Here is a 12,782-nt window from a genome sequence, read left to right on the forward strand (position 1 = left end):
GTGTAAGTTCCAAGGTTAGCTCTGATTGGCAAACAGAGAAGTCATGTGATCGCCTAGGAGCCAATCACTGACTCTAGAGAGGCCAGGCCTCTAAGGAGCAGGACTTGGGGTTCAGGGCAGGAAGTACTCTGGAGGGAAACCGAGGTCAACCAGGGAAAGCCACACTGTGTCATAGGCTGGGCTTAGGTCGGAAGGCCTTTGGCTTAGCATGAGCCGGACAGGCTTTCTTTGAAGACACTGGGGCCCCCTGGAGGGTTTGTGCAGGAGCCTGGCTTACACCCTGCACCTGTCCTCTCTGCAGGCAGCAGGTGTGTTCTCAAACCAAGGATGAACAATGGCCAGGGGCATGTAGAAAAGGAGGTATCAGTGCAGCCAAGCCAAGGTGGGCTTCCTGGAGGAGCTAGATGCCAGAAGTAAAGACTTGCATGCTAGGCACAGGGAACAGCTTGGAGAATGGCCTGGGAGACAGTGCAGGGCCTTAGACACATGGCACGTGACTCAGGGGAGTAGAGTGGGGTAATAGGAGGCTGGAGGCTTGGCAGGGCCTTGGTGGTGGGAGGGGCCTGGTTTTCTTCAGGAGAAACAGGAAGCTTTCAAGAGATTTCAAGCAGAGGAGATTTGGGAATGGTTTTGCTGGGTGGATAGAAAGCAGGAGGTCTAGGAGGAGAGTAAGTGGGGGTATAGAAGGGGTGGGTTTTAAGAGACATAGGAAGTCAGGTATAGCAGGTAGCACACCTTGAGAGGAATTAGTTCCAAGATCTCTGGTTCAAAGCCAGCATGGACAAAGTTATTTGGACCCTTCTCAGGAACTTGATAAGGCTTGGCATGATATGGTGGCTTATGCCTGTAATCCCAACTATGTGGGAAGCAGTGGTAGGATTTTCATCTAGAGCAGCCTGGATGAAAGTGTGAGATCCTACCCTAAAAAAATAATAATAATAAAACTAAACCTGGGGTGTGGCTCAGGCAATGGATACAAATAGTAACTGTGGGGTAGACTGGCTTTGTCCCTTCCCCAGCAGCTGGGGATCGGAGTCAGCATTAGCGCTGGGATCCTTATTAATAATTAACACCTCATCATTCATTAATGCTGCATAGGGCAGCCCTACATCTGCCGTTCCTTCATCTTTGGGTGTTTTCTGATCTTCCTGTATCAGGAATCCTCACTCTTGGGGGAGGGAGGGAGGGGAGAGGCATCCTTGGGCTTCAGTTTACCCTCTAAAGCAGGAGGTGGATTTGTTGATCTCTAAGGACTTCTTTCCATTGGAGATAAGGTCTCCCTGTAGCTCAGGCTGGCCTTGAACTCTCCATTTTTCTGCCTCCACATCCAGACTGCTGGATCACAAGTGAGCACTGCCACACCTGGCTATTACTTAGGGGCTTTTTAAAGTGGGGAGGGGAGGCCGCTGGGAATGTGGCCTAGTGATAGAGTGCTTGCCTAGCATGCACAAAGCCCTGGGTTCGATTCCTCAGCACCACATACACAGAAAAAGCTGAAAGTGGCCCTGTGGCTCAAGTGGTAGAGTGTTAGCCTTGAGCAAAAAGAAGCCAGGGACAGTGCTCAGGCCCTGAGTCCAAGCCCCAAAATACAAAAAAGACAGTGCCTCCACCAGGTCTGTAAGAGCTGTCTCCCACTCACACAGGCACCAGTTTTCTGCCTCTTTTAGGGCCCACCCACTGTCCCTACTGAAGGAGATCTTGGCCTGTTTGGCTGGTTGGAAGTTACTGACATGCTCAACAACCAGTCACTACTTGGTTACCCAGTGGCTTTTTTTTTTTTTTTGGCCAGTCCTGGGGCTTGGACTCAGAGCCTGAGCACTGTCCCTGGCTTCTTTTTGCTCAAGTGCACTCTGCCACTTGAGCCACAGCACCACTTCTGGCCATTTTCTGTATATGTGGTGCTGGGGAATTGAACCCAGGGCCTCATGTATACGAGGCAAGCACTCTTGCCACTAGGCCATATCCCCAGCCCCACCCAGTGACTTCTGTTACCTATTATTCTCCCCAGGTTGGGGCTGCTGGGCCCCCTTGGGTTCTTTCCAAGGACCCAGCTCATCATGGAGATCCTCTGAAGAAAGCCCTGGGGTGGCTGGGTGGAAGTGGCAGGGGATACAGAGCAAAGGTCAACAGCCGCCATGGAAAGAGAACTGGAAAGATGAGCCTGGCGTGGACGGCAAGCATGTCAGATCTGTGTGGACTTGCAGGGTTTCAAAGCAAAACACCGGGTGTTCTAGGAGAGACGGGAGTCAGGGCAGGATCTTAAGCAGAGTACAGGAAATTGAAACGCCTGATTGCTTAATCCTAGCCCTGGGGAGGCTGAGTCGAGGAAGGTCCTGAGTTTGCGGCCAGCCTGGTTTATTGTGCAAGCCAGGCCTCTTTTGGGGGTCTCGGATTCCACATAGAAACCTTACAATTTGGGGATCAAATCCTGTACCCTAATTTCAAGTCTTCATAGAAGTGGAATAAGACGTGTCAAGCCACATGCTCAGAAGTGCAAATCACCAGTAGAGTATTGAGGCCGGCGGCCGAAGGCCTTACCCACCACCAATAACAGCACAACTAAGGCCACCATCACTTTTATTTCCGAGCTCCTGGTGGTGGGCGGGCCCTGGGAATCCCAGGAGGGTTTTTGATTGGCCAGACCTCAGAGGACGGAGCCCATTGGTTGGAATTCTGGGTAGACTAGAACTCTTTGAGAAGGGCGGAAAGAGTGCCTGGATGATGGAACTTGTTGGGCGGGGCGCCGGGAAAGGGGGAGGGGCGTCCAGGGGCGTGGCCTCCGGTGGGCTCGGTCCTCCCCCAGTTGGGGCTTTCGGGCGGTGGCGTGGGAGGTGGGCGCCTACTTCTGGGCCGGGATCATGTCGTCGATGCCCTGGCCTTTCTCCAGCTTCTTCTCCATCTCCACCATGAGCTTCACACCATCCACCACCAGCTGCACCTGTTCCACCTCGGAGGAGCCCAGCCGGTCGGCGTTGGATATGTCAAACACCGCGCCCACCGCGGCTGTGTCCACGCCACCTGCGTGGAGCGGAGGGGAGGACTGTGAGGAGGGAGGGGGGTCGGGGGCGACCCTGTGTCAACCCCAGCAGCTGCGTGGTCGAGCCCCGGATTCAGCTTCCGGAACGGTAGGTACCACGCCCAGAAACCATCCAACACCGCTTTTCCAGAAGGGGAAACTGAGGCCCAGGGGCGTGCAACCATGCATGCCATATAACACTGATCCTATTAGCTCCTGAGTACTCGTGTGGATGCCCACTTTACACAGGAAGGACCTGAGGCCCACAGAGGGGCCACCTTCACCGGCCTGGGGAACCGCCTGGTGCCCCACGTCCCCTCCCGCCACCGTGGGCACCCGGGCTCGGCGGAGCAAGGCGTGTGCGAGCGCACCTGTGCCCCGTTTCTGCAGGCGTAGACGGGTGAGGATCTCCTCGAACTTGGGGTGTTTGCTCAGGTTTGCCAGCTTCACGTGCACGCCTCCGCGCAGCCCAGTGCCCAGGTTGGAGGGGCAGGTGAGCACGTAGCCCAGGTGCTCGTTCCACATGAAGGGGTGGCCGGCTTTCTTGAAGATCTCCTCAATCTGAGGGGGAAGCGAAGAGCAGAGGTCAGTGCCCGCGGACACCCCCAAACACACCCGCCACCTCGGTCAGGGGGGGGATATGAGTGAGGGAGGGAGGTGGGCGGGAGCGCAGGTGGGGAACCCAGAAGGAGGAGCTTGGCCCCGCCCCGCAGAAAGAGGCCGGGCTCTCTGGGTGGGGCTTTAGAAAGTGGGTGGGGCCAGGACTGAAGAGCCAGGCATAAGTGGAGTGGTGGGTGGGGCTTTGAAGGTGGGAGTGGCGTTCTTTGCACCGAAGTGGGCATGGCTTTGGCAGTGGGACGAGTATGTTTGCATAGAAAGGGGCGTGGCCCTTTGAAGCGTGTGGGTGGGAAGTGGGAGCGCCTTATATTTGCCTAGAAGGGGGCGCGGCCTTAGGTGGGAACCGCGTTTGCATATGAAGGGGCGTGGCTTTGCAGGTGGGAGTCTTGGTTTGCCGTTAAGTTTGCGTGGCCTCTAGGTGATGTCTTTCCGTAGGAAAGGAGTGTGGCATTAAAAGTGGGTCTTGGGCTGGGGATATGGCCTAGTGGCAAGAGTGCTTGCCTCCTATACATGAGGCCCTGGGTTCAATTCCCCAGCACCACATATACAGAAAATGGCCAGAAGTGGCGCTGTGGCTCAGTGGCAGAGTGCTAGCCTTGAGCAAAAAGAAGCCAGGGACAGTGCTCAGGCCCAGAGTCCAAGCCCCAGGACTGGCAAAAAGAAAAAAGAAAGAAAAGTGGGTCTTTTGCTTGAAAAAGGGCCATGGCCTTAGGAATGTGAGTGGCATGTCTTTCCATGGAAGGAGTCTGGCCTTGAAAGTGGGAGAGTCTTATATCTGCAAGTGTGTGGGTGTGGCCTCGCACGTGGGTGGGGCGCGGAGGGGGTAGGCAGCGCCCACCTTCTGCAGTCCCACGCAGAAGCGGCGGAAAACCTCCTTCATGTTGCCGCCTTTCTCCATGGAGATGACGCGGAGGTGGTCCTCCTCGTTCACCCACACCAGGAAGCTCTTATTGTCATTGTGCCTAAGGTGGGATCAGAGGCCAAGACTCAGATCTGGGGGAGCCTGAGGAAGGGTGCCTCCTCTCCCCCAAAACCACAGGTGCTTGAGTCGAGCACTCGGATATAAGGGGACTCTGCAGAACCTCACGTCTGGGTCAAGGGCTTTGAAAGGAATTAAACACCATTCCATTAAAGAGACTGTAGCTCCTCAGAAGGCTGAGATGTGGGGGATCAAGGTTCAAAGCCAGCTATCCCTAAAACTTCACCCGACCCCACCCCCACCCCGGGCCAGTCCTGGGGCTTGCACTCAGGGCCTGAGCACTATTCCTGGTTTCCTTCTGCTCAAGGCTAGCACTCTACCACCTGAGCCACAGCGCCACTTCCGGCTTTTTCTGTGTATGTGGTATTAAGGAATCGAACCCAGGGCTTCATGCATGCTAGGCGAGCACTCTACCACTAAGCCACATTCCCAGCGCCCCCTAAGACCTTTTCATCTCTCATTAGCCAGCAAAAATGTCCTAAGTGGGGCTGTGGCTCCCCTTGGTGGCAGAGGGGCATGGGCAGAGGAGCCTCAGGACTCACCAGATGCCCCGGGCATCTGGCCAGTCTCGAGCCATGCCTGAGGCCAGCAGCAGGGGGGACACAGGCTTGTCGAACAGGAAGTGGTCATCAATGAGCTGCTGCTGCTCCTTCTCGGTCATGCTCTTCAGGGGGTAGTACTTGCCCTTGAACTCCCCAGTCAGGCTGTTCAGAGCTGGGGGTGTCACAAGGATGGCTCAAGTCAGTTGAGATGTGGTGACCAGGGGACCCCATGCTGTGGCCCCTAATGGCCTGAGTCATTAACAGGCCCTAAACACTGGGCCACCTCCCCCTGTGACCTGTCCTCCAGTCTCCCAGGGAGCAGATTCCACACCAGCCAGGTGTGGTGGTGCATGCCCGTAATCCCAGCTACTCAGAAGGCAGAGATAGGAGCATCTGCAGTTCAAAGCCACTGAAAGCCTGAGTTCGATCAGTCACTTGTAAGAGCCAGGTGTGGGGGGGCCTGGGGGAATGAGGCGGGGTGCTCACCTTCCACGGAGAGCTTCTCCACAGCCCGGCGCTCGCCCCGGGAGCAGTGGGGGGGCAGTGTGTAGCCCTTGATGCTGCGGCCGGTACGCACCCGGCTGCTGAGCACATAGTTGGGGTCCAGGTCATCTCCACCCTGGGGGGAGGGGCAGTGGGAGGGACGTTGGAGATGGCAGACCCTCAGGGTTGCACCACCCCCACTGAGCCCAGGGCTCCCCCAAATCTTCCTTGAGTCTCTCCCAGATCTCCTAGGGCTCTTCTAGATTCCTCAATTACCTCCAGCCTCCCAGGGTTCCCCCACATCTCCAGGTTCCTCAGGTCCTCTAGGGGTTCCCCAGATCCCCACATCTGCCCTGAGTCTCCCAGGCTGTCTCAGCCTCACCCCCCTTCCTGCCTCCAGCTCCCTGTCTGTCTGTCCCTCCATCCGTCCATCTGTGTCTGTCTGTCCGTCCTTCCGGCCATCTGTCTGTGTGCTCTCCCACCCCACCCCAGGTCCCAGACCTTGAGGTTCTCATGGTTGAGGTCAGTCTTGTGCTTGTCTGTGGGCTTGTAGCCCCCGTGCCGGTCCTGGATGATGGGGTCAAAGAGGTCCTTGAAGACGGTGTAGGACTCCTCGTCCCCAGCCACACAGCCCACCGTCATGATGAAGGGGTGACCTGGGGGGCCGGGCTGAGGTCAGAGGCACAGGCACATGTGGAGGGGGTGGAGGCTGAGGGGGTCCGGAGTGGGGGGGGGGGTCTGGCTCATGCCTGTAATCCTGGCTACAATCTAGGGAGAAAGGAGAGCCAGCCCACAGCCCCCCACACCTCCTCCCCAGCCCACTAACCCCCCCACCATCCCCACCCCCTACTCCCCCACCCCCACCCCCCACCTCCCCTCCAGCTCCTTAGCATTCACACCTGGGTTGTCCACACCCGTCTGGATGACATCATCCAAGGTGAAGCCTGATGGTGTCTCCTTGTCCCGAAGCTTATTGTAAAGGTCAGGGGTCAGCACCTTGGCCATGTGGTTGTTGTGCTTGCTGAGGTCCGGGTACTCCTCATCTGGCTTGTAGTTCAACTTGAACTTGTTGTGGGTGTTTCCGAACGGCATGGTGGCAGTGTGGGGGACCTGTAGGGTGGGTGGGAGGGGGGCACAGGAAAGGAAGGGAAAGGTGAGCCGGACCTAAGCAGGGTGTGAGGCCCTGGGGTCAGGCAGCTTCAGGACTGCCCCCTCTCCCCCCCCCCCGCCCCCGTGAGCCCCTGAACCCTGCCCGGGAGGACCAGCGCCTCACATTAGGTCCCTCACTCGGCTACAGTCTGGCTCCATCACCCAGGCCAGAGAAGTGACATAGGTAAGAGTACAGGTTCTGGAACCAGGCAGCCTGGGTTCAAATCCTGGCCCTGCTATGTGGCCTTGAGCAAGTTGTTTAACCTCTTTGTGCTTCTGTTTACTTAGTCATAAAGTGAGGCTCCACAATAACACAAACCTCTTGGGAGGTTGTGAGAGAGAAAGGAGTTAATACAAGGAAGGCACGTGTGCCTAGTCTGGTTTATACCCGCTATTTATTTGTGTGTGTGTGTGTGTGTGTGTGTGTGTGTGTGTGTGTGTGTGTTGGTGTGGTATAGGGTTTGAACTCAGGGCCTGGGTGCTATCCCTCAGCTCTGTTGCTCAAGGCCAGTGCTCTACCACTTTGAGCCAAGCCCCACTTCAGTTTTCTGATGGCTCATTGGAGATAAGAGTCTCGCACGCACACTTTCCTCCCCAGGCTGGCTTTGAACCATGATCCTCAGCTCTCAGCCTCCTGAGTAGCTAGGATGACAGGTGTGAGCCATGGGCACCAGGCATCTGGCCTTCTTTTTTTTTTTTTTTTTTTTTTTGTCAGTCCTGGGCCTTGGACTCAGGGTCTGAGCACTGTCCCTGGCTTCTTTTTGCTCAAGGCTAGCACTCTGCCACTTGAGCCACAGCACCACTTCAAGCTTTTTCTGTTTATGTGGTGCTGGGGAATCGAACCCTGGGCTTCATGTATGCTAGGCAAGCACTCTACCACTAAGCCACATTCCCAGCCCCTGGACTTCTTCTAAAAAAAAAAAAATGGTGCCAGTCTTGGGGCTTGAACTCAGGGCCTGGGCACTGTCTCAGCTTTTTCACTCAAGGCTAGCGCTCTACCACTTGAACCATGGCTCCACTTTCATTTTTCTGGAGGTTCGTTGGAGATAAGAGTCTCATGCACTTTCCTGCCTGGGCTGACTTTGAACTGAGATCCTCAGATCTCAGCCTTCCGAGTAGCTAGGGTGACAGGCGTGAGCGGTCGGCACCCAGCTCCAGCATTCTTTTATTTAGCTAGTATTATGTCTGTGCTGGCGGTGATTAGGTTTTTGCGAGTGGCTGACAGGGGGTGCGGGGCTGTAGCTGGGAAGGAGCACTTGAACAGGAGACAGACTGCTCTCCTCAAAGTGCCCCGCTCCCCGCTAGCGGAGATGCACGCACCTCCACCAACTACTAGCTCTGTGTCAGGTCAGCCTCTGCAGTCCACGCAGCACCGGGTGTCCATGCTGTGGGCCCCAGGTTCTAGAGCTTTCCGATCCTCTGAGCCAGCGCAGCCCCGCTCAGCCAGGGCCCCGGGACCACCATTATTGTATGCATGAGACCCACTGGGGACCGTGGGGGACCCCCAGTTCCAGCTAGGGGGTGGGGATGGGGTGATGGAACTGGAGAGGGGTTGGGGGGAGGCCCATGGTTATTTTTAGTGCCTGGCACCTGTGTCCCCTCGCACGGCGCCGCCCTGGCTCGCTTTGCACAGAGTCAGCAGGGGGGCGGGTGGGCCGGGCAGCGGAGGGGACGCCCCACCATGCCCTGGGGCTCAAGGACGCCCCAGACAGCCTGGACTCCTCCCTCCAGGGGGGGCTCTGCACCCCATCCCCACCAGGGACACCCCAAAGGCACGGAGGCCTAAAGAGCCGGGCACACCCCCCACCCCACAGCCCCTTGTCAAGTGAGTCCCCCAGAGATGGGACAGTCACACACAAGGTCACAGCGGCCCCAGGCGGGTGACGAGTGACAGGTGACAGGCACCCCTGCTGCCTGCAGCGCCCAGCTGGGGTGACAGCTGTCAGGACCCCTTTTGTAGTTCTGGGACCCTCCCCCCCACCACCACCACAGGGGCTCAGGATGTAGAGCAAACAGTCACACTGGGGTCACAGACGAGCACCCCTCACCCACGGGGCCGCCTGCTGGAAGTCACAGGGGGCCAGACCCAGGCCGGCCGCCCCAGCCTGAGCGCGGAGCCCCCTATGGCCGCCCCCCTCAGTACCTGGCTGAGAGACCTGTCTGGATCCTGCAGGCGACACCAACCCAGAGGCAGGGCCTGGGGCCCCACTTTATATCAGGGGGCCTGGACTGCGCGATTGGCCAGGCGGGGCTGTCCCCAGGGAGGGGGCCGAGCCTGTCCCCTCGCTGCCCTGGGCACCGTGCCCACCCCGGACCCAGGCATGCCCAGTGCCCATCCCCATGGCCTTGTATGGGCTGCCCCAGCGCCCCCAAAACCACGCCCCGCCCGGCCCACAAGCAAGTGCTGAGTCGCGCTGGCGGGGACAGCTGGCCGGCGGCCGGGGACAGGGGACGGGGCCTTCAGATGTCCCAGGCACGTAGAGGCTGCCCTGCCCCGGGTCCCGGCCGACCATGGCCCCCCCCAGCCCCCACAGAACCCCCCCCGGGTTCCATGGCTGGCTGAGCCCCAACGTCTTAGGAAATTCAGAATCAGATGCCCACAGGGGACGCGGCCACCCCAAATGTGACCACCGCCAGACCTGGGGAGTTGCTGAGAGGGGAGACTGAGGCTGGACCACTGGGAGCTGCGAGCCCCGGGCTGGGGGGGGGGGCGGTGGTCGCACCCCTGCCGCTCCCTCTGGCACCATTTGTGCTCTGGGTTATTTTTAGGGCGCCCTGTGGCCTCCTCTGGGAGCTTGAGAGGCAGCAGGTGTTGGGGGGGCGGCCACGTGTCCAGGTTAATTATAACTGGGCGTCTGGTGTCCCCCAGCCTCGCCTCCTTACAAGGGCAGCTCGGGGGGCCGGGGTGGCCACACCCAACCCTGAGGGGAAGGGAAGGTGCTGGGGAGCCCTGTCACTCCGCGCCCTGGGGTGGAGTGGCCGCCGTGTAAGACACACTCAAAGCACCCCAGCTGCCAGGGGACCTCAGCACTGAGCAGAGGAGTCCGTGCCAGGAGGGGCGGCCGCCTCCCCGGGAAGGCTCCGGGCCTTCTGCCGTCTACCTGTCTGTCTGTCTGTCTGTCTGTCTGTCTGTCTGTCTGTCTGTCTGTCTGCCTATCACCAGGTTTGAATTCAGGTCGTCCCACTTGTCTTGCTCAGCTGGTGCTCCTCCACTTGAGTCATGCCTCTCACCCTGCTTTTTGCCTTCTAATTTGGAAAATGGATTCTCATAGATTTTTCTGCCTGGGTTGTTTTATTTTATTTTATTTTTTATTTTTCTTCCTTCCTTAAAAAAAAAAATGCTGGCTTTGGGGCTTGAACTCAGGTCCTGGGCAGTGTCCCCTGTGCTTGCGTTTTGATTCAAGCCTAGTGCCTGAGCCACAGCCCCACTTCTGGCATTCAGGGGCTCATTGCACCTAAGAGTCGCATGGACTTTCCTGCCAGGGCTGGCTTTGAATCGCTATTTTCCAATCCCAGCCTCCTGAGATTGGAGGCTGACATGACAGGCATGAGCCACTTTTATTAGTAGTATTTTAAATTTTATTTGAAAGAGTTGAACAAGGGGTTTCAGTTCAACAGCTCCGGAATGAGGACTGTCCTAGGGTTTGAAGCACCCAGAGGGACACAGATGAAGGCAGCAGGGACGGGAGGTCACCGCAGGCCTCTTCTAGGAGGTGACATCTGAGCAGAGACCTGAAGGAGAAGAGGAAGCCAGTGGTGTGGGGACACCCGGGAGAAACAGCAGGTGCAAAGGCCCTGGGGTGGGAGGGGCTTGGCCCGTCCACAGCCAGGCTGGGGGCCAGCAGAGGAGACTCCGCAGAGGAGGGAGCAGGAGAGGCGGGCTCTGGGGAGCACAGCTGAGTCTCCTGATGACAGATGACAAACCCTCCCAGGACCCTGCAGGGTGGGAGGCTCTGAGGAGAGGGGGATAATTCTCATTCTTCCTCTGAGCCTTTGGAGAGATCAAGTTCCAGGGCCTTCTCCAGCTCCCCCGCCTCCACTGTGGGTCAGCAGAGCCAGGGGCTTTGCCCAGGGTGTATCCTAAAGAAGCTCCGCCATGCCTCACAGCAGGCCAGGCACCGGTGGCTCATGCCTGTAATCCCTGCTACCCCGGAGTCCAAGATCCAGCAGCTCCGGCCAGGGAAGTCCACACGACTCTTCTCCAAGCGAAATAATCACGAGAATAGTAACGAGGCAGCAGAGAAATCATTACAAGGAAGCAACGGCCTCCGCGCGTGGCGAGGGCAGCATGCGAGCACCGGCGTGGGGTTAGCAGGGTGAGGGGCGCATGGGGCCTGGCGTGGGGCCTATTTCAGGTACGGCTTAGAAATGCCGGCCCCGATGCCCGGTGCCAAGCTCCCGGGGTCCGAGCAGCCCGGGCAGACGTCAGGACTTCCTTCTTGTCTTTATCTGAGTAACCCTCCAAGCAGCCCCACTGGCCCAGCAGGTCAGCACGGCCCCAGGTGGATTCGAACCCAGGCCGGTCTGGAACTCCTAACCCTGCCCCAGCCTCCCAAGTGCTGGGATTATAAGCACGCACCACCGTGACCTGCTGAAGTTTCATCTTCTTTCAACCAATACCCAGATTCCACCACGCTCTCTCTGTCTGTGCCCCCATGTGTACCTTGTGGCTGTGAGGGGGGCTCTGTCCTGTGTCCTGGGGGACTCACAGTCCATTCAGGAGGACACACACACCTGCCTGAAAGAATAACGAACCGGGGGCTGGGAATGTGGCTCAGTGGTAGAGCGCTTGTCTAGCATGCATGAAGCCCTGGGTTCGATTCCTCAGTACCACACACACGGGAAAGGCCAGGAGTGAGGCTGTGGCTCAGGTGCTAGCCTTGAGCACAGAGAGGCTTGGGGAAAGAGCCCAGTCCCTGAATTCAAGCCCTGGGACTGGCAAAAAAAAAAAAAAAAAAAAACTAGGTGGGCACCATTAGCTCAGGTCTGTCATCCCAGCTATTCAGGAGGCTGAGGTCTAAGGATGGTGGTTTGAAGCCAGCCAGGGCAAGAACGTTTGTGAGACTCTTCTCTCCAATTAGGCACCAAAAGCCAGAAGTAGATTTGTGGTTTAAGTGGTAGAGCACCATCTTGGAGTGAAAAATCCAAGGGATAGTGTCCAGGCCCTGAGTACAAGCTCCAAAGACTGGCACACACGCACGCACACACACACACACACACACATCACCACCACCACCAACAAGAACAAAGAATAATGACCCAGATTGGGAAAGCGTGAAATGCAGGCATCTCAGAGATTGCATTTTGGGGAAGGGAGTCACAGAGGGCTTCCAGGAGGAGGTGGCATCCATGCAGCGCTCTGAGAAGACCTCATCCCCTTTGAGCTAAGGAAGATGCAGAGCTTTGCTGGGCTTGGCCTGGCGCATGGGCCTGCAGTGCCATCTGGTGGACACAGGCCATAGTGCAGCAGCTGCAGACCTTGGAGGTGAGGGGCGTGTGTGTGTGTGTGTGTGTGTGTGTGTGTGTGTTTCAAGCATTTTAGGGTTCTAGGACTTGATTCATTCTGTCAGTCACTCTGCAAGTATTTCTTGAGCCCCTGCTTCACACCAGGCTCAGTTCTGATCCAGACCATTCAGAGCCCTCCCCGCTGCAGTTGGTAGATAATGCTAAAGGTTACCTCTGGCCAGACCCTGGGTCCGTATTATTCCATTCACTCCTCCCATTCTTTGACCAGCTGTATTTTACAGATTTGAAAAACTGAGGCACAGAGAGGTTATGTTACTTACTCCAAGGCCTCATAGCCTTCAGGGAAGTGCTGGAATCTGAACTCACAGCCAATTCTTGGCCACCACAAACCCCACCAAGAATGTGATGTGCAAAACATGCACAATAAAACAATCCTACAAAGAGGCTGAGATCTGAGGATCGAGGTCCAAAGCCAGGCCAGGTGGGAAAATCCACGAGACTCTAATATCCAATTAAGCACCAAAAAGTC

The 12,782-nt window shown here is 57.3% G+C and overlaps 1 protein-coding gene across 1 annotated transcript; it reads right to left on the bottom strand.

Moving 5' to 3' along the window:
- Nucleotides 1-2,560: 2,560 nt before the first annotated feature.
- Nucleotides 2,561-9,010, bottom strand: Ckm (creatine kinase, M-type). Its single transcript, XM_048369217.1, has 8 exons — nt 8,931-9,010; nt 6,538-6,748; nt 6,140-6,294; nt 5,642-5,774; nt 5,156-5,327; nt 4,473-4,596; nt 3,388-3,577; nt 2,561-3,018 (listed from the first exon to the last, which is right to left on the bottom strand). The coding sequence occupies exons 2-8, from the start codon at nt 6,728-6,730 to the stop codon at nt 2,840-2,842; spliced, it is 1,146 nt and encodes a 381-aa protein (XP_048225174.1). The 5' UTR covers nt 6,731-6,748; nt 8,931-9,010; the 3' UTR covers nt 2,561-2,839.
- Nucleotides 9,011-12,782: the final 3,772 nt, after the last annotated feature.

The sequence above is a fragment of the Perognathus longimembris genome, chromosome 20, assembly GCF_023159225.1.
Source record: "Perognathus longimembris pacificus isolate PPM17 chromosome 20, ASM2315922v1, whole genome shotgun sequence".
Taxonomy (NCBI): domain Eukaryota; kingdom Metazoa; phylum Chordata; class Mammalia; order Rodentia; family Heteromyidae; genus Perognathus; species Perognathus longimembris.